This window comes from Pan troglodytes, chromosome 5 (assembly GCF_028858775.2).
Source record: "Pan troglodytes isolate AG18354 chromosome 5, NHGRI_mPanTro3-v2.0_pri, whole genome shotgun sequence".
Classification (NCBI taxonomy): Eukaryota; Metazoa; Chordata; class Mammalia; order Primates; family Hominidae; genus Pan; species Pan troglodytes.
Genome location: NC_072403.2, coordinates 7,659,943 through 7,680,980, shown reverse-complemented (window position 1 = coordinate 7,680,980; position 21,038 = coordinate 7,659,943). Strand labels below are relative to the sequence as shown.

At 43.0% G+C, this 21,038-nt stretch overlaps 1 protein-coding gene across 5 annotated transcripts in view; it reads left to right on the top strand.

Annotated features, from left to right (window-relative positions):
- The window catches only part of GMDS (GDP-mannose 4,6-dehydratase), a 679,307-nt gene that overhangs the window by 513,604 nt on the left and 144,665 nt on the right, over positions 1–21,038 (top strand). For all 5 annotated transcript variants that reach the window (XM_063812047.1, XM_016954803.3, XM_016954804.3 and 2 more), the window contains exon 9: positions 10,485–10,581. In XM_063812047.1, the coding sequence (XP_063668117.1) occupies positions 10,485–10,581 (97 nt within the window). The remainder of the gene's footprint in view (positions 1–10,484; positions 10,582–21,038) is intronic.

Here is a 21,038-nt window from a genome sequence, read left to right as displayed (position 1 = left end):
CTGGAGGCCGATCTTGAAGACAGCTCCTGAGAAGGAAGGCCTGGCAGCGGGTTCCAGGGGGTGGATCCTGTAGCCAGTGTAGCTACTGTAATGCATTCCTCGGGAATTTGCAGAGCTTGGGACTGTCAGACTCACTGGGGGAGAGCACATCCCTGCACTCAGTCAGTTGTGGGTGATGAACAGAACTCTCATGTAACGAGCCATACTTCTAAGGGTTCTATGTAGGGGCAAAGTCAGGAGAAGGAAACTCACTGCAGCTCTGTATTATTCCCTAACCTTTCAATGTGGTGTGTTGACCAGCCACCTTTGATCCCTGAGATAGATTTAACTCCCACCTCAGCAGCTTGCCAAAGCTTCTTTTGATGTCCGTGCTATGACCAGGTTGAGTAAAATCTGTGACACTGAGTGATGGAAATATAACTCACCTTCATTCATCGTCACTCAAAATCCCCATCAGAGCTAGAAAAAGCAGTCATGCTGAGAAAACCTGCGTAGAGTCCCATGAGAACTTTCTGGAGAGACTCTAAAGGGACTCACACCTTCAGGAGTATTCACATTATATTTGGTCGTCATAAAGAGGTTGGACTTTTCATAGAAGCTTCAAGTGACCGTTTAAATGCGGTTTTCTTCTCTTTTTCTTCTCACTTTCTTCCTGTCTGTCTCTCTACCTCCCTCCTGGAAATCTGAATCCTACTATCGTTTATGTTTCTGAACTTCTAAGATGCTTAGATTTTTAACCCTTAAAAAACAAAATACTACAACATAAGGTGATGTTGTAGTGCCTTTGTTGGAGCAACAGACTCTTGAATTATTGGCACCTGCAAGATCTAAATTGAGCCCTGATGTCATGCTGGGCTGTGGGTCTGAGGCAACCCTCATTCCATTGCATAGGCAGTTGATGCAATTCAGTAGGTCACGGGCCCATTTTCCTTCTGAACTAAGGGTCTGTTAGATCCTCAGAATAACTGCTGCCTTCATAAGTACCTAAACAGCTGGCACAGCACCTCACACCTCTTAGATGCTCTATAAATGTGTTATTTGCTCATCTAATTTCCTCTCAATGCCAAACTAATCAAAGAGAATTGAAAGAGATTTCCTAGCCCTGGAGAAATATAGACTCTAATTGGGTGTCAATTAATAAGAACACATTATTTACAAATATCTGTGCAAATATGAAGACATTGTGCAAATTTATTGTATTCATACTGAAGTAATAGCCTCACAATCATGATTGGAGTTATGTCTGCAGAAAGTTAGATGTAAGCTGGACCTTGTCCAGATTGGGAGATACGGATGATAGGAAGGAGGAAGACATTCCAGGTGGGTGGGAGGGCATGAGAAAAGGCATGGAGGCAGGAGCTAGTGCGTTGTGTGTGGGCACTGGGTAAGCTGATGAGCGAGGGTGGAACAGCCTGGCCACACTGGGCTCGTCAAATGCCTGCTCCTACAGTTCCGTCTGCTTCTCCTGGCCACTTCCCACTCATTCTTCAGGTCTTAGCTTAGGCATCCTCCCTCTGACCAACACCCTGCCTCCACCTAGTCTGTGCTAGGTGCCTACCTCCTGGCTCTGACAGCACCCTGGCTCTCTGCCATCATTCCCTCCCAAGACTGGTGGCCATAGACTGCAGGCTCCTTAAGGACAGAGACATGTCTAGCTTCCACATACCCGTGTCCTTAGCAACTGGCTTAGCTTACTGGCTGGCACCTAGCGGGTGCTTGGTGAAGATTTGTGGGGGTGGGAGGAAGGGAGATGGATAGACACAGTCGTGTAGGTGAAAGAGGTACAGATGCAGATGGCCCACAGCAGTGGCAGCGACTGTGGGGGTACTTGGGCACTGGTCGTTTTGGCACTGCCTACTCACTGTGGCCCCGCAGGAAGCCTCTGTAAGTTTTGCTTCCCCCACACAGCAGAAGCTCCATCCTTATCCACTGGGGGTGGCTAATATGCCCCAGTTGGGTAAATGTAAATGAAGCAGGCAGCTGGAGCGCATGTAATGAGCTGTGCGAGGTAGCGTGGACACGCTGAGGCTCTGAAATGCTAGCTCTGCATCAGAAGATCTGTTCACTGTCATTTTCACAGCCAAGGAGAGCCATCTCTGGTCTTGTCTTCTTGTTACCATTATCATTATTATTATTCGATCTCTTCAGCTACCCTCAGTAGCACCACCTCACAAGGCTTTTTCTGTTGAATTCATCTTCCTAGTCTGACTTCCTAGGGATGAAGCATAAGAAAAGGCTGTTTAGAGGGGAGCCTCCCTATTAAGTAATTTCTCAGTCCTACTGCTAAAAAGAAGAAAGCAGGGGAAGTATTGACCAGCTGACCACTCTTACTGAAATTAATGTTTGAGGAGGCCTCCCCACAAAAATGGCCATGCCCTTTTGAGAGGGCACCACACCTTTCTGGCTCAGACCACGTGAAACAGGTGTTGTCTGGGCCCAGGGTGGGGCAGCCCAGAAGCCTGGCTTGGCAGTCTTGGCTCCAGCACCCCTTCCCCACGTGCCATCTGTAAATTGTTCAGCCCTGTAAATTTGTGTTTCTCCATTTATGCACTGCAGATGATGGCACTTGCCTGCCTCTTGGCATATGAATTCAGCAAGTGACATTCATAAGGGCCCCACGATAGAGAAATCACAGAATAGATGTAGGCGTTAATCTTAAGAAGTGCCTTCTACATGAACAGCTGTATAATGGATTTAAATTTCACATTTTTTGTTGTAGATGGTTATTCCTTAACTACAACATAACACCTGGGCTTAGTACTGCCAGAAGCCCCTTACTTAGAATAATTATCATAAATAAGATGGAAGAATTCTAGGCATGGATGGAGGCTAACCAGCCTCCATTTCAGTAGCAATGCAAGAGGCCATGCACAGCTGAGGTTCTCGTAGATCCAGGGTTCACCGTTTACACTAGCGCTGTATTTTAAATGTTAGAGTGCTCTGTGATTAAAACAGTGCTTCCCAAGCATGAAAATGGCACCCGCCCTCCTTTCCGCTGTCCCACTAGCAGGTCGCCCTGATGCCCCTTGGAGAGTGCCTCCTCCTGGCCTGTGGCCTCAGCCCTTCTGCCTGCTCAAGAGGCTCAGGCTGCCGCTCAGCCTCCCCACTCAGCCCTGGCCCTCTTTTTTTTTTTTTAAGACAAGAGTCTCACTCTGTCGCCCTGGCTGGAGTGCAGTAGCACGATCTCGGCTCACCGCAACCTCTGCCCCCCAGGTTCAAGCAATCCTCCCACCTCTGCCTCACAAGTGGTTGGGGCAATGGGTGCACACCACCACCAGGCCCAGCTGGGACAATAGGTGCATACCACCAGGCCCAGCTAATTTTTGTATTTGGAGACCTAACATGGTTTCACCATGTTGCCCCGACTAGTCTCAAGCTCGTGGCCTCAAGTGATCCGCCTGCCTCGGCTTCCCAAAGTACTGGGATTACAGGCATGAGCCACTGCATCTGGCCTCTGGCCCTCCTTTGAGGCTCCCTCTCATCTTTTACAGAGGCCCCTTCAGAATCGGGGTCCCTCCAGTCACTGCCTGGCCTCTCTCTCCCCCTGTTCTGCCAAAAGGCATCAAGGAGCCACCTCCACACACAGCCTCACCCCATCCATTCAGTTCCCAACACCCTATCCAAGTAGCTTTCTCTGATGTGCCCAGGGCCCTGCTTGAGTCCCTGCATCCTCCTGACATCTGCCCATCATCACAGTTTGGCAGTGCTGACCGCCCTCCTCCCTGGGCTGCTGAGGTCGCGTACTTCACCTTGGCCTGCCTCTTCCCAGGGTTGCCTGCTCTGTCTTCTCTGCAGATTTCATCTGCCCACCTTGTTAGTGCCTTCTGTGGTGGTGCAGGATCTGGAATGTTGATGGAGCCAAAGATGTCATCCCCTCCCCATCCAGAGGCAGGGTGACAGGGGAATCCTGTAAGGAAGTGCTGGGTCTGTAGTGGAGCTAGTGCGACAGAATACCCATCCCTGGGGCAGAGCTCAGGCTGGGGTGTGCTGAGGCCCATCTTCTTCGTTGCAGTCTCGCTTTCTCTGCAACGTAGAGGGGCCTGCGGGGAGGGGGTTAGTCACTCACATCTGCTACTTACAAAGCTCACATTTATAATTCTTTTTTCCCTTCTTTATTAGATGTTTTTCTCCAGTTACCCCAGCACCCTAGTCCTCTAATCATTCTACAGGAGTTCTCACAAATCCCTGCTGTCTGCTACCCTCTGCTTCCTCCCTGCCCATTTCCCTGGCTAAGCCCATCTGCTAGGGAATGTTCTGTGCTCTGCTGTTTGGGGTGCTCTGTGGGCCCTTTCCGACATACAGAAATGTTTGTTGTTCTGCTGTGGTACACTGTCTTATTTAAAGATAATTATTTGTTTCTGGAAATTCTATTGTACTGTATTACAATTATTTTGGCATTTATCTCCATGTTTCCAAATAACATGTCGTTATTGATTTTGCCCTTCTAGGACTTATCTGTTGGCCTCCTCTTATTCAAAACAAGAGTTTTGCTCTCTTTTTCTCCCCTTGACCCATCCCTCCGTTCTCTTAATACTCAATTGTTATATTTTAATTTTAGAGTCAAGTCAATATTTAGTGCTACATTACCATGACTGACAAATGCTATGCATTCCAGTAAACCACATGTATTTTATCTTTTTTTATTTTTATTTGTTTATTTGTTGAGACGGAGCCTCGCTCTGTCACCAGGCTGGAGTGCAGTGGTGCGATCTGGGCTCACTGCAACCTCCGCCTCCTGGGTTCAAGCGATTCTTCTGCCTCAGCCTCCCGAGTAGCTGGGACTACAGGTGCCCGCCACCACGCCTGGCTCATTTTTTGTATTTTTAGTAGAGACAGGGTTTCACCATGTTGGCCAGGATGGTCTTGAACTCCAGACCTTGTGATCCACATGCCTCGGCCTCCCAAAGTGCTGGGATTACAGGCGTAAGCCACCATGCCCGTCCTATTTTATCTTCTATGTACAATTGTCATTTGTTTACTGTAGAGCTAACAGATGCCTTCTTTCTCTGTTCTATTCATTTTCTGTGTACTTATCACTAACTTTACCCCATACTCTGCTCCAGCTGTGCAAATCACCTCTCTAGGCTCTCAAACCCCGGTTGGGCTGTCAGTCACATCTTCCTGAGGCAGTCCTAGAGCCTCTGACCTGACCCCGTGTGGACTGGCCAGAAGGTCAAACCCTGCTGTGGCACTTCATGCTCCTCTGGGGGGCTCTCTTAGCTGCGATCCTGCACTGAGCCCTGTTTCCTGACATCTTATTCAAGACTACTTGGTTTGGTAAAGCAAAATCATAATTAGTTTCCTGAGAAAGATGCCTGGGAAACAAATACCTTGTGACAAAATATACCTGAAAATATCTCTAGTCCAATCTCAAAATTCATAATGTTGCTGGTATATATTTCTAGATTGGAAATAATTTTCCTTCAGAACTTTGAAGGTGTTACTCCATTGCCTATTAATTTGCAGTATCACCATGGGAAACCAAGAGCCATTGTGACTCCCAGTCCCATCTGTCCCCTCTGGAAAGTGTTTCAGACCTTCTCTTGGTCCCAGTGGTGTGGAACTTGATGTGAGGTGGGTCTAGACCCATTCGTTATTGGAGGACACCCTTTCGGTGTGGAAATGCATGTGCCTCTCTGCTTTGATCAGTATTCTTGACTTATTTTAAGAGAGTTGTTTGCTCTGCTCCATTTTTTCTGTACTCTCTTTCTGGAAATCCTGTTATACTGACTGCCCTGAGGCACTCTAATGTTCTTATCTTCCTTCTTCTGGTTTTTCATGTCTACACCTTTTTGCTCTACTTTCTGGGAGATTAGATTTCCTCAACTGTATCTTCGAAATCGTCTCTTGGATTGTGAATTTCTATGTTTTGTTTTCAACTTCTAAAATTCTGTGTTTCACATTATTTCTTTTTATGTAGTATCCTGTTCTTGTTTGTTTGATATCTTTCCTGATCTCTCTGTCTGAGGATATCAAAGGTGGTAGACGTGGAGATTTTCTTGTTTGTTTTATTTTGTTTCTGATTCTCCTCCCCCTGCTTGTTCTACTTCCTCCACGTTGCTTTTTTTCAGTTTGTTTGTTTGGATTTCTATTTTTCATATATGTGACTTTCCTTATATATTTCCTGTCTCGTAATACTTGGTTTTCTGCTTCTTTAAAAGTGAGGGGCCTAAAAAGCTACTTGTGAGTTTTGAGAGCATAGTTAGATCTTGTGGCTATTTTATTATAAGAGGACTTGACGGGGCCTTTTAGTTGGAGAATCTCTGATGCCCAGAGGAGCCTCCCCAGTGTCCTCATTGGAAGGAAATAGGCCTGACTGTCAGCCCACAGAGAGCTTTGTGGTGGGCCTCAGTATTCACCATGCATACAAGCACCTAATTTCCTCTGTCTTCAGCATGGTGACCCACTCTTCACTGAGCCTGTAGCCTTCAGTCCAGCCACCTTCTACCTCAGGGAGGGTGAGGCAGTGAGTGGCCAAGCAGTGCGGAATCGGGGAGGGAATCAGGCCCCAGACTGCTGCCTATGGAGATTTGCAATCAGGTCTCACTTCCTGAGCATTTGGGAACTTCTGCAAGTGTAAATTGGGGCCATTCTCAGCTCTCCCACTGTTGGTTTAGGAGACTTTTCTAGGACTTCTGCTAAGTCCTTTAACACTCATCCATCTGCTTTCCAGCTTCCAGAATTTGGTTTCTCACATCTCTTTCCTGCCCTCTTAGCTCATGTGAGTTCATTCCTTTTTTGAAAGGGGTCTGCGGAAGGAGCAAAAGTGTGTGAAAACCACCATCTTTATCCAGAAGCTAATGCTTCCTCCAGGCCTGCCTTATGGCACTGACTAAATTTTAGCTCCTGCAGCTTCCTACTTCCATACCCTAATTAAATAGCCTTTCTTCAGAATAATCCCTGAGCGCTTTTATGATATTTGGGTCACTACGAGAAATGTGTTGCCCCCGCCCCACTTACCTCTAATAGTCCCCAAACTTGACTCATGGTCACTACAAGGAGTGTGTTGTTCCCCCGCCCCCACCGACTTAGGTCTAATAGCCCCAAACTTGACTCATGTGGCTGACTTTGCTTTTGTTGCTCCTTCAAAGGAATGCGGAGTTGAGTAGATTTTCATAGTGCTTTGTCTTGCCTCATTGTCCTTGATTCTGTTATTCTTCAGTGCTTTCTATTGCTATTTAATGCTTATTAGGAGCCAACAATTTATTTTAAAAATTGAATTATACAGGATCCCTGCTCGGTGAGCTGTTGATCTCAATTAGTGGGTAGTAACTCTTGTTAATTAACCGAATCCTCTCCTCTCTGTCAAGCCACCGTCACTTCATTAACAGAGCAGCCCTGCTTCAAGTCGTAACATCACTTGTTAGGACATGTTAGCTGTTACCTTTTACTTGTTAATACAAGTGTTTCATGTATTGTTGTAACTGAATGTTTTTTGGCACTTGGCCGAAACTTTTGCTTACTGCCCTCATTCAGACCTGGTGCAAATTAGAAAGTGGTTTTTGCCAACTCAATTCAGCTTTGAGCCATTTCCTGATTACATTTGCTTATTCAATGTAGCTATATTAATTGTAGAGGGCAATGCCATGCCCTTAGAGACTGTTTTGACTGTAGACAGCATTTGCAAGATGGAAGTTCAGCAGACAGCGTTCAGACAGTGGCAAGAAAGTCGTGCAAGGGAGCTGGTGCCTGTTGAGTGCCAAAGTAGCACCAGACCCAAGTCTGACTTTCAGGCTGTATTTAATAAACCCCTCAGAGAGGGAGTGTTTCTCCTTCAGCCTTTTCCCATTTCAGCTAGTGTTACAAATCCCAAATGTGAGTCTATGACCAGCAAAGCAATCAAAGAGAATCAGTAGTAGACACTAAAATTCAAGCAGTCTAGCCGTGCAGGCCACTGCTATAGACAGAAATTAAATGCTTTCCTTCAGCTGAGGGTGAGGCGATACCATTAACCTGATCGGCCGAAGCAGGAGTGGGCAACTGGAGCCTGTGGGCCAAATCCCAGCTGAGGCCCTTTTTGTTTTGTTTTTGTTTTTTTGTTTTTTTGTTTTTTTTTACTGTCCTGGAGGTAAGGACAGGTTTTACAGTCTTAAAGGGTGGTTTAAAAAAAGAAGAAAATAATAAGGAAGAAAAAATAAGAGGAGGAAGAAGAAACAGAAAAAGAAAGAGGAGAAAGGAAAAATATGTAACAGAGACTATATGTGATCTGTGAAGCTTTAAGTATTTACGTCTGGCTCGTCACAGAAACAGTTTATAGACCCCACCAAAGTCTAAAGACCCCTCAGGCACGGCCTCAGTCCTCTCCTGACTCACACGCTCCCTCCTAAAACAAGAAAAGCTCTCCAAGTCTTTACCAAAGCTTTGTCGATTTAAATATGTGTGTGTGTGTGTGATTTTTTAAAAATTGAATTATAAATAGATTTGAATCACCAGTTCTCATGTTTGTGGCATTTGAGATTTACCAGTGGAAGAACAGTGGAATATTGGTGTGCACATAAGTCAGCGTGGCCAGCTACAGATGAAAAATCAGTCAGCAGAATTGTAAATGGTATTTCTGTTAACCCTTTGACTTGGTTGGAGATACTATCACGCAAGTATCTGCTGAACTTGTTTCTCTTTGCGAAGAACGAAATGTGAGCAAAAATAGATCAAACATGCCTGTGAAATACAAATATACTTTCATCTACTGAAAGCCTAACCAAAATTTTTTTAAAAGGTTCTACTTAAACAATTAACTTTAGAATTAGATAGTTATTTAAAAAAAAAAATAATAATGACTTAACCAATTGTCCTCCCTTCCTGTGGATATTAACTAAGATTTGGTCTTTATCCATAGGAGATGTATGAGGGTCATCATTCCTTCAGGTTATGTTTTAAAACGCTTTCAATCTCCATGCTTCAAAACATCCACTTACCGTTTCCCGGTGAATTTTCCAAAAACTTAGCTCTGATCCTACCTACCAATTCCCTTGCTTTGAAATTCTTAGACCTATATGACCTGCCAAATTGATCTAATCAACATTAAGAAAGAAATGAAAACAAATTACCAAACATCCCTTTTTGTGTTAATTAATTAATATAAAAGTCATGGGGAAATGACCAGTTGTACAGCTGTATATTATTCAACATACTGCGCTATATAATTCTCTGTGTCACAGGACAATTTTCATATTTGCCTTGAGTCCATTGGTAAATTCAGCACACTAACAAACTGATTATTTCTCCAACGGTGAAATATTTCCCCTTTGCTACCAAGAAGTGATTTGACAGAACATTCAGGTGATTCATCAGAAATAAGGCTTATGAGGCCAGTTTATGTCTTTAATTCTCAACCTATTCCAAAATATAACTGGGATCAACATTTAATGTTCATTTTCAGTGGTGCCTGTGGCTTACATAGGCAGGTAACTAATTTTGTCTTTCCCATGGTGACTCTGACCCCGAGAGCACACAGAATTGTCCTGTGTCCATAGGATTCATCCCCAGCTCATAATGCAAACCAGTTCTAAGGATAAACAGTAAAGTCAAACATGTCATACTTGTTAATTTCTTCTCTTTCTTTGCAAAAAAGTTCATATGTAAAAATAAATAACCCAAATTCTGTAATATTATAGACATCCAGACGTTACCATTAAGTGAGTGGCTTGATTTATAAAAAATGAGAACATAAAATGGATAGGTAGAATTTTAGCGAGAAGGTAATCTCGAAGCATATGAGCTCATCCTGCATAGTGTGGACTTGAGGACTCGCTCCTGGGATCCTTACTGCTGTCAACCTTGGATGTTCAGGGAAGGAAACTTGTGTGCAAACAGTATCCTAGCTAGGTCAGAGGAGGTTATAGGAAAGTAATATTGATATACCCTCACTCAGCAGGAAACAAACAATTAGTTCTGTACTTTTTGGAGGTTTAATCATCTGAGACTTACTAAGGGGGCCCACCATTGACGGGAGAGCAGGAGAACTTGTATGTGATCCAGGGATGCATTGAATGGTTAATTAGGTTACAAAACTTATTCCCAAATGGAATGTGTTGAATTAACACTGAATATCCCTAAAACTACAAAAGAAAGAAAAAAAAAGGGAAGACAGAAGACATTAATTTATATTAATTAATTTATAATAATTTATTAATTAATAATAATGAATTGACCAAGAATGGTCTAGAGAAATACAAAATCTTTGAAATCCCTGAAAGTTGCCCAATTTTATTTTCTGGCTAATCTGTTCATTTCTAAAGTCTCACTTCTGAATTCGTCATGATTTTCTTGAAAAGGAAAAAAACGCTGCCCTTGCAAAACAGATCTAGAAAGGCTTTGAAAGTCGCCGTTGCTTTAATAATCAGCTGGAGCATCAGCCTGTGCTGCTGTGGTTAATGAGCTTAAGCGCTCCTGCAGGGAGAGGGCTGGGGCATCCCAAGGTGCTACAGCATGGCCAAATGTTCCCAAGCAATTAGGAGCTGATTCAGTGTTTATCTTCCTTACAGGTGGGAAGGAAAGAATGAAAATGAAGTGGGCAGATGCAAAGAGACCGGCAAAGTTCACGTGACTGTGGATCTCAAGTACTACCGGCCAACTGAAGTGGTAAGGACTCTCTGGCCACCCAGTGCGTGGCCACATTTGGCTGGTTGGCTGGGCAAATGCGCTCATGGAATGCCTGCTGCCAGCCTTTGGAGCTGTCAGTTCAGCTCCCTGGCATCCTTCAGCGTGCATTTCCAAAATCAGAACACAGTGAATTCAATTTGAGATTATCATTCTTACCACAAACTTCATTGCTCTATAAAGGAAAACAAGAGTTAAACCCACCAAAAGAAATCATTGATTTCAGAAATGGAATCTCACATCACAAGCAGATCTCCTCATGTTGGTCTCCTATTCTAATGGCTGGTCCCTGATAACCTACAGGATGCCTGACTTAACAACGCTGTCCCAGACCTGCAGGACATCTGGGTCCTCTCCAGCTGTGTCTATGTCTGTGTCTGTGTACTCATACACAAGTGCATACTTGCACACTATACCATAAATGGTCTCCCCTGCTTTTTATAAGACTCAGGTCAGGGTCCACCCTGTCCATGTAGCCTTTTCTGGCCGATACATCAGTACTGCTGAAATTCCTTCCCACTCCTTTCTTTGTATCCACATTATATGCTATACATAATTCTATTATAGTACCTATTATAACTCACCATAATCATTTGTTTACATGTCTTTCTCTCTTTACCAAATTGTGAACTCTTTGAGAATAGGGACTTTAAAAAAATATCTTAAGGCCAGGCACAGTGGCTCATGCCTATAATCCCAGCCCTTTGGGAGGCAGAGGCATGCAGATCACCTGAGCTCAGGAGTTCAAGACCAGCCTGACCAACATGTGAAACCCCATCTCTACTAAAAATACAAAATTAGCCGGGTGTGGTAGCGCATGCCTGTAATCCCCACTACTCGGGAGGCTGAGGCAGGAGAATCGCTTGAACCCGGGAGGCGGAGGTTGCAGTGAGCCGAGATCGCGCGCCATTGCACTCCAGCCTGGGCAACAAGAGTGAAACTCCGTCTCAAAAAAAAAAACAAATCTTAGCCTAGACTATAACAAGGTAGGTACTTAATAAATACTGACGGATTGCTAGATGTATGGGCGAATTTCTAAACACAGAACTTCCTGTGTTAAAAAATGGTTGTTAGAACATAACAAACATAACATCCTCCTTTCCTAAATGTATCAAGCCGCCTAGCTTGCTCTTATTGCTTTAATGAGGTCCGTCCTCACCATGGAAGCAAAGCTCGACATATGAAATACACCTAACGATAATAGAAAGCATCATCTCGAGAGAGAAACGTTCATATGTGTTACCTAGTGAACATTAACTGTGAAAACTGAATTTTTTTGAAACCATTTTCCCTGTGTTCTGAACCAAATTCCTATCTGTTGTTCAACCTTGGAGAGGTTCGGAAAACCCCAGTGAGGAGAGACTGAAAGTGAATCGGTCATCATTTACCACTCTTTAAAATGTCTTGTTTCAGACAGAAGGAAAAAACTGTATTTCATGCACTCTACCACACAGGAGGAAATAAAAAGGAAAGGAAGTAACCAGTGCTTGGGAGAGGTAGGGCTGTGGAGTCGTGCATTGTCCGGGCACAGGGCGTGGCCGGGGCTCTGACACAGTGAACCATTGTTCCCGGTGCTAATGGAGAGTGGGTGTGCCTAGGAGAGGATGTGTACTGGCCCTCAGGGAGGAAGATGCCAGCCACGCTGTGCTGACATAGCAGGGACTGCCGGCTGGAGCCCTGAGCTGTGCTGCCATTTGACTCTCTGGCCTGATGAGGTGCGACAGAGATGTCAATTTTCTGGAACATTGCACAGATCACATATTTATGCAAACGCTTTTCTGTATCTACAATCAAAAATGGTCATCTCGAGAAGGAAATTTACTAAGCCAACAGAAACCTCAATTTTTACAACTTAAATGTGGCTCTTTCCCTCTCTGACACCAAAATAGTTTCAAAAGCTAGGAAGTCATTAAGAATGGCTTGTCTGTCATTCCTACTTAGACAAGGTGTGGGATTGATAAGGACACAGAACAAAAGAATTCACTGAACAGGAAAAGGACCCTCAGACTAACAAGACTGTTCTTGAATCCGCATCGACCCCCTTTCCTGCCGAGACCGACGCCGCATCCCTCCCGTTTCTTTTGTTCATTCAAGTGCTATCATCATACCTGTTCTGCAGCTCTGTTGACACTAGCATTCTTTGAGTATAAGAGTGGTGTCTGATTTCATATGCTTGCTTTATTTTTCCACCGATTTGGCTCTCTCCTGAGCTTCCCTTTACTGTCCAATTTTGAATCTTGAACTATGTTTTATCTTTCTAAGCCTCTAGGCTGCATTAATTTCATTCACTCCACTTCAACCTAATATTCCACTGGGTAAGCTTTTCCTGTATGGTGAGACTAAACTTTTAACCTCATTCCTCAGAACAACAAGTTTTCCTAAAACTTGGATCAACTTGACAGCCTCCTGTTGAATTGCCTCAGGGGTGAGAATATTCTTCCAGTTGAAAGGTAACCAGAACTTGGAGACTATATTGTAAATAAGCTTTTAGTTAGGTGTGAGGTCCCAAGAGCCAATGCTCTAGAGCCATTTTGTATGAGTCCTGAAAAGCACCAAGCTTCTCTGAGGTTTGTCTACATTCAACTTAGGATACATGTGGAATTCTCTCACATCTAAACTGAATCTCAGGGACTCAGTCCATCCTGCACATGCCAAAGGCTTCTTATTCCTCTTATAGTCTGTAAAAGTGCTTTCACCAATCAGCTTAGGTCATCTGTCCCCCAAGATCTTCTGCACAGAGGGACACTCAAACCAATAACTATGTCTTCTTAGAATCATTTCAGAATGACTGATAGGAAAAAAAAAATGCCATAAAGAGCCCGAGGCGGGTGGATCACAAGATCAGGAGATCGAGACCATCCTGGCTAACACAGTGAAACCCCGTCTCTACTAAAAAAGATACAAAAAATTAGCTGGGCATGGTGGCAGGTGCCTGTAGTCCCAGCTACTCAGGAGGCTGAGGCAGGAGAATGGCGTGAACCCGGGAGGCGGAGCTTTCAGTGAGCCAAGATCGTGCCACTGCACTCCGGCCTGGGCTACAGAGTGAGACTCCATCTAAAAAAAAAAAAAAAAAATGCCATAAAGAAAATTTGAAAAAAAAAAAATAGGACACACCAGGTCTCAGAACACTGATATCCTACAGCAAGACTAAAGGGAAATAGAGCTTTATATTATGTTTTGAATAAGACTCAGAATGGTCTCAAAAATGGCCCTTTGCTCAGCAAAGGCAGGTACTAGCTTGAAAGAGGCCACCAGTGGTTCCATAGAGGGCGTAGTTCCACATGTGCTGGTAATTTTTTTTTCCTCATTGATTTAGTGCCTCAAAACCTTCAATATTGCTTCTGTACCAGTGTGAAGTTTTCGAAGTGTTTGTTCTGGACTAAGGACTCCAGCATCCAATTAAAGCTCAATTGAGCAACACTTTTTGGTACTCTGCCTACAGGGGTTTGTTACCACAGAGAGCCTGATCCTGGAAATTAGACTTTAAATTTTCCATCACTCCTGAATTCTGGTATTTGTTGATGATAACATTCGTACTTGAGTTCTGTGCCACTTAAGACCCCTGTCTTGTGTATAATTTTCTATACATGCATACACTGATGCACAGATTAATTGCATTGTGTGTTCATTCTTAGAGAGAAAGTGGTAATTATGCTCAAATGTGGGCCTGTTGGCCAAACTGCCTGAGTTTGAAACCTATTGATTACTAGCTGTGTGACCATAGGCAAGTTCCTTAACTTCTCAGTGCCTCTGTTCCCTCATTTTTAAAAATAAGATTAATAATAGGACTTCTTTCAAAGAATTATTGGAGAATTAACAGAGTCAGTTATGCAAAGTACTTATTAGTACAGTGTCTGGCACAGAGTAAATATCTAATATTGATGTTGTTCTTAACCATTCATTCATGCACTAAGTATTTATCAAACACTGTGCTAGACCCTAGGAGTACAATGATGAACAAAACAGATACAGTCCCCACCCTTGTGGAGATTGCAAATGTAGAAATGATAGCAGTTTGGCCGGGCGCGGTGGCTCACACCTGTAATCCCAGCATTTTGGGAGGCCAAGGCGGGCAGATCACAAGGTCAGGAGATTGAGACCTTCCTGGCTAAGATGGAGAAACCCCATCTCTACTAAAAATACAAATAATAATAATAATAATAATAATAATAATTAGCCAGGGAGGGTGGCAGGCACCTGTAGTCACAGCTACTGGGGAGGCTGAGGCAGGAGAATGGTGGGAACCCGGGAGGTGGAGCTTGCAGTGAGCCAAGATCACACCACTGCACTCCAGCCTGGGCGTCAGAGCGAGATTCCATCTCAAAAAAAAAGACATGATAGCAGTTCCTGGAGTCCAGGATCTTTGGAGAAGCAGAACGACATTGTTAGTGACTTGTGCAGACTAACCAGCCAAAAATGGATAACGAAACATACTTGAAGCTTCTAGTGAGTATTACTAAGCACGTTTTAAGATGCTCATTTTTTTATTGGTTTTCAGCCTTTCTGATCCTATTTCTGAAAGTTCAGGGGCTACTCAGTAAGTAGTACAGAAATATTGTGTAAATATGAGAAAACTACTATTGACCTATTAATATATATAAAATAACCACAAATATGTCTTCTTCTTATGTGAGAATTTTTAACTTAAAAATTCACAAAGGAAGGATTAATGAAGTAGTCATCCTAACGTGCCAAATTTTTAACCACATCAAATGGTCAATCCACTAAAAAAGCAAAACAAAAGAAAAAAAAAGCAAAGAGATTTTTTTCAGTCAAACAAACAAAAAGTCCCTTTTTTTTCTGCAGAGCATCTTAGGAAATGGGATAAAGGGACACATTCACAGACCCAAATCAAGTATTTTTCATGAAAAGTATCTTGGCTTAAACTCTACTAGCTGATGTCTACTCCTTTTTTTCCTTGCTACACTGTTTGTCTTTAACATTCATTTTTCTTCCCATTGTATTTTTAATCTCCTCAGTTGTGATTGGTTTTTGTTTTATTTACTTAGATATCTGATATTTATTCCTAATCTTTATAGATATCAGGGAAAAATCATGGGTTAAAACCTAGAACTAAGAAAGCAATAACTTCAAAGAAGTCCAACAAGCTAGTTAAAACAACACCTTCCTCCCGTAAAAACATGTGGCCTGTTTCTGATCAAATCACCATATGCTTGTCCAGTTGTCCTCCCCACCCCCCGCAAACTTTTCCTAATATTTTTCTGTAAATGATGTTAAGTTAAATGGCCTATAATTGCTTGCTCTATCTCATAGCCCTGTTTAGAATAATGATATGTAACACTTTCCAGACCTCAGGAACCTGATCTGTCATCAGAGGACTTATATAAATGCCAGTCAGAGCTTCCCTCAGTTCTGTCTCTGCGTTTGGGGGTGAAAAGCCCTCAACACACTCACCAGCCTGGCCTTTTGTCCTGAAACTGTCCCCCTTTTCTCCCATAGCTGTTCTCACCACCTTCTCACACTTCCCCTCCCAAAGCAGGAAATTAGATCCCCCCACTCTATCCCTTCATCTGTACCAGCTCTGTTAGAAGCCAGTCCATCCCTCCTGCTCCTGCTCCTTCTGACCTCTAAGGCTCTAATCCTCCCCTTCACCCCTGCTCTTCTTTGTTCCTTTCTCTGACCAGCGGGAGCCAGGGTCAGAGGATGTGGAGAGAGCAGATTAAGGATGAGTGCCTTTCTTCCCGCACTCTTGGGCCTATAGAAAGAGAGGCGAGACTACTCGTTCTGTAAGGTCCCTTCCCATTTTAATATCCTGGCATCTTGTGCTCCCATAACTTTTGGACCGCAGTAGTGTGGAATGCTGATCAGAATGCTTCCTCTTTTGTAATTATTCTCTGAACTTCTTACTGCTTGTATTTTATAAATAGTTTATATCTCTAAATCACTGTTTATATATTTTAAGCCTCCCTCTTAGGCTCCTTATACTAATCTTTATATCCTTCCTTAATCACATTGGCCTTTCCTGCCCTTTTCCTTCCTTGGACTTAACCAAGGGAGCTTTAAGTTTCAGTCTCTTCAGTTGATTCTTAAATATTCCACTATTTGTTTTCCATACTTCATAGGATCGCATACAAAACCCCAAGGGCCATATAACATTCCTCCTGAAGCCTGGGTTCTTTCCTCGGTTGCTCTCCCCCATCAAGAGCATTTCATATCTAATGAAATAGTAATTGTGTACTGATTGTAATAACCCCAACTTCCTCCTTTTTTCCTTGGAGTTTCTTTTCTTATTATCAGATCTAGATTAAAATGATGTCATTAAAGACTCAAAAATCTTTATGGCTATACATAGCTATGTATCTTCCCTTATTTAAGAATATTTTTTGATTTATCCTTAAGTCCTTCTGGTATTCCTAGTGCAGATATGTCCATTACTTGCACCCGTGAGGAATTCCTGCAACATCTGTACCTTTTTTCCATAAAGCTATCCAGGTGATGACTGACTACCCTCATTTATAATCATAATGCAGACTTATTGACATCTACAAAATAAGTTTCAAAATCTTTTTATCATCTTAAAAGTTTGTTTTAGCATCTGCATCAACTTTCCATAGGAGGAACAATTAGTTATTGAGCTCAACTTCTACCTAAAGTTGCTCTGAAGTACATCACCTAAAGAATAGAATTACTTATGAGAGATCCATTCGTCCCTGATGTGATTACCTGTTCCATCTTTATTTTCATCTTTGGTCGATGACCTCTGTATTCGGAAATCTAAAAAATCCCTCTTTTTTTTTTTTTTTTTTTTTTTTTTTAGCAAATCAGCAGTGCTCTTCCTGTTCCACCAAGCCTTATTTATCTTCCAAAATAACAGCAATCCAAACATCTGTGTTCATGGAGATTTCACAGATAATACTGCCTGTGGTTTCTCTCACCCCGTTCTGCCTCATGCTCTCGATAAGGTTAATTATTTTTTATCAAATTTGATTGTTTTCCCAGCACCTTCTTTACTTGAAAACAGTTGCTCTGCAGACACTAGAATATTCTGGGGCTGAAATGTAGTCATGCCCATCTACCGTGGGCTCTGCGCCACCTTTCTCTCACCCTGCATGCCTTCTCCCACCACCTCACTGCTCACACCTGTGGCTCATGCCAGGCCGGCTTCTCTATCCACTGTTACATCTAGTAGCAAAGGCAAAAACTCATCTGGCTCCTTTTGTCAGTAACTGCCAAGGTGATAGGTCCACCACTGACGGGCTTCCGTCCCAACTTAGTAGCTCTGATCTGCCTCCTAGACAAATGCTTACCAGGTTTGGCCCATCAGTAAATACCTGGTTTCATTCCGCTGTTACTCAGCAATAGGAACTGTCCTTAATAGCAAAATCTACCTTGTACATTTTGTAATGCTGTCATCAATTTGCTAGTTTCCTGAGTAAATCAGGTACGCCTTGCCCCCATGAAAACCTGGTGTAACAATATCCAAACCAAAAAATAAGTGACTGTGTGTAGGTACTAAAAGATTCTGCAGGTTTTAGGATTTATTACAGGAATATTTCAGATAGTACATTGACCATGCACATTTAAAATATAATTCTGATTTACCTTCAGCTTCTCAGATATATATCAGTATATATGAGAAAATATATATATATGAAATATATATATATATATGAAAATACATGGTTGAGTTCTTAACATTCAATTTGAAAAGAATGTTTATTGAACATTCCATTACCATAGAGGTAAGTCCCAGTCTAACACCAAGAAATTTAAAGATAGATGAGATAAGGTCTTTGTCCAATAGAAACTCTCATATGAAAGGGAAGCAGCTGCGAAGCTGCCGGGACAGCCCGGGGTGGGGTGGGTGTAATGAGGGACTCACCGAACCAGGGCAGCCCAGGCGAGAGAAACAGTGACAGGTGCCAGAACATGGCAGAGATGGAGACCATGGAATCAGAGTGGACTAAGGACATGTGGAAGAGAAGACAGAGCTGAGGTTGACTCCCAGGACAGAGGCTGAACCATGTAGGGTAGTGGGGAGGTGACGATGCTGGAACCCAGATCAGAGATCCAGCGAGAAGACTTACTTTGCAGGGGGAGGTGTTGAGGTGTTCTGTCACACTCACGGTGCCTTCGGGATATCTGTGCTGCAAAATGAGGGAGGCAGTTGGAGCTGGAGGCCTAGTGTAGAGAAAAGAGGTCAGGGCTAGGGCCTAGATGTGCAAGATGTGCAAGAGCTGAAATCCTGACATACATAAACTCCCTAAAGGAGCATTTCTAGGGGGGAAAAAAGAGTGTGCACAGGGAGCTGGTCGCAGAGCCAGGCAAATTCGAATTCCAGGAGGTAAGTCTCAGAAACATATTTTGAAAAAGTAGGTTAATAATTCACAGAATACACAAACTAAGCACTTGTATCTGAGAGCCATAGGGCCAGATTAATGTGTAAAGAGCTAATATCAAAGAGTTACATTAATTGGCAGATGATTACTTCATCTCAATCCAAGAAAAACTGAGTTTCAGGGGGCAAGCAGAGACCCAATTTCAAATCACTATGTCCTGGAAGTCAGGTTGCAAAGCATTTTCAAATTCTTAAAGATGAAAGGGCTTTTATAAGTGTAAGGTACTTTGTGCTGCATATTGTCATTTTATTAGTCATCATTATTAATTATCATTATATACTCTTGTGAAATTATTAGTTATCAAAAGACATCTTCTGAAAGGATGCTTTGGGCTCTTCACCTCCTGACATTTTTTATTTAAATATTTATTTTGTTTTATACCTATAGATCTTCATGCAGAAAAAGTTACTTGTTCCTTAGTACTGCCAGCTGTGTGCTTCTTGACTCAGGGGTAGAAAGGATGATCGTGGTGGAAGGTAGGGATATGCTGAATTGGTGATCGACTTCTGATTCTGCCTAAACGGTATGTTTCAAGGGAGTGTGACAGGCGCTGAGATCCAGCAAGCTCTACAGCTCCTCCTAGAACTGCAGTATCCCCAGTAGGCTAGAGAGCAGCCACCACGGAAGACATCAGGCTATCATCTGCTTTTATCTGCCAACCACCCCCCATGCTCCTCCCTTGGAAACCTGTCTGCAAAAACCCATCTTTGTACTTGCTCCCTAGAGCCAGCTGAGTGTCACTTTGATAGTCTAAAATCTATGTTGGTTTACTATTGCTGATGTAACAAGTAATCACAAACTTAGTGGCTTAAAACTACCCAGATTCATTGTCTTACAGTTCTGGAGGTCAGAAGACCAAATGGAGTCCCATTGAGCTAAATCAAGGTGCTGGCAAAGCCACCTTCCTTGTGGAGGCTCGAGAGTTCTTGGACAGTGAGATTTTCTCTTGGCAGAGAATACTGAGTTAATCACTTGGAACCGGTGCTGGGCTAGTGTTTTCCATGGAATGGATAGCATGTTGTTAATCACTTTGCGGACTAAACCAAAATGGAAGACGCTGGTGCATCATCTATTTAAAATTGCATAATGTACACACTCAGAAAACACCGCTGATACATTTGGGCAACTGGAAATGAGGACAGGTCGTACTTGAGCCTGAGGGACAAGGACAGGCTTCCTAATAAAGGGGAGTTTTAGAGCAGGGCTTTGGAAAGATTTGTAATTAAAAGAGAGAGTTGGGGGACGGGGTGTAAGAACTGGGAAAGAATTCACAATTGGGGCAGGAGGTGCTGTGGGAATGAACCAGCCGCATGAACAGAGACATAGGCAGGGACTCTGTCAGGTGGAGTGGGTGGGTGGCCCAGTCCGGGAACCCTGAGAAGCAAGGTTGGTAGAGCCAATATCACCACACCCTGCCCTGGCCAGGCCTTCTCTCACGCAGCCAGCAGGCCACCCCTCTTCACCGCCTCACCTCCAAGCCTGTCTGTGCAGCAGCTTAGCCACTCCTCTTTTATTTGTACCTCCTATTTTCTTGCCTTTTTCTTTCTTGCTGTCACGAGTCTTAAAACCAGTCATATGTCATCATTAAACTCCACATAGCCACTATTCTGATACCATTAATCTGTCTTTTGATACCTGCCATCTGACCCCTGATGGGTTCAAATTCTGGAAGAGTGTCTCCTCACCTGTTCCATTAAGTTAGTTAAACAAGTTTTGTGTTTGAGACAAATTCTTAAACAGTTCCCAGCTGTTTCAGTGATTAAAAGGCAGAGCCAGGAATAGGGAAGGCCTTACTTTCATGAGAGAGATTTGTTTATAGCATAAACGTGGATCCTTAACAGTAACTCAGGGAAAACCAATCTAAAGATGTTTTTAATCTTTTTTTACATATTCTTCGACTTCATAATGAAATGTTTCCCTATTTTCCAGGGATTTTGTTGAGAATGAAATTAATTCTGTGTGAATGTTTTTCATAGTGGTATTAGAAAGACACTGTATATTTTAAATTCAGGCTGTTTCTATTATTTTTTGAAAAGAGGTCAGTGGAGAAAAATGTGCCTAACATCATCATCTAAAACC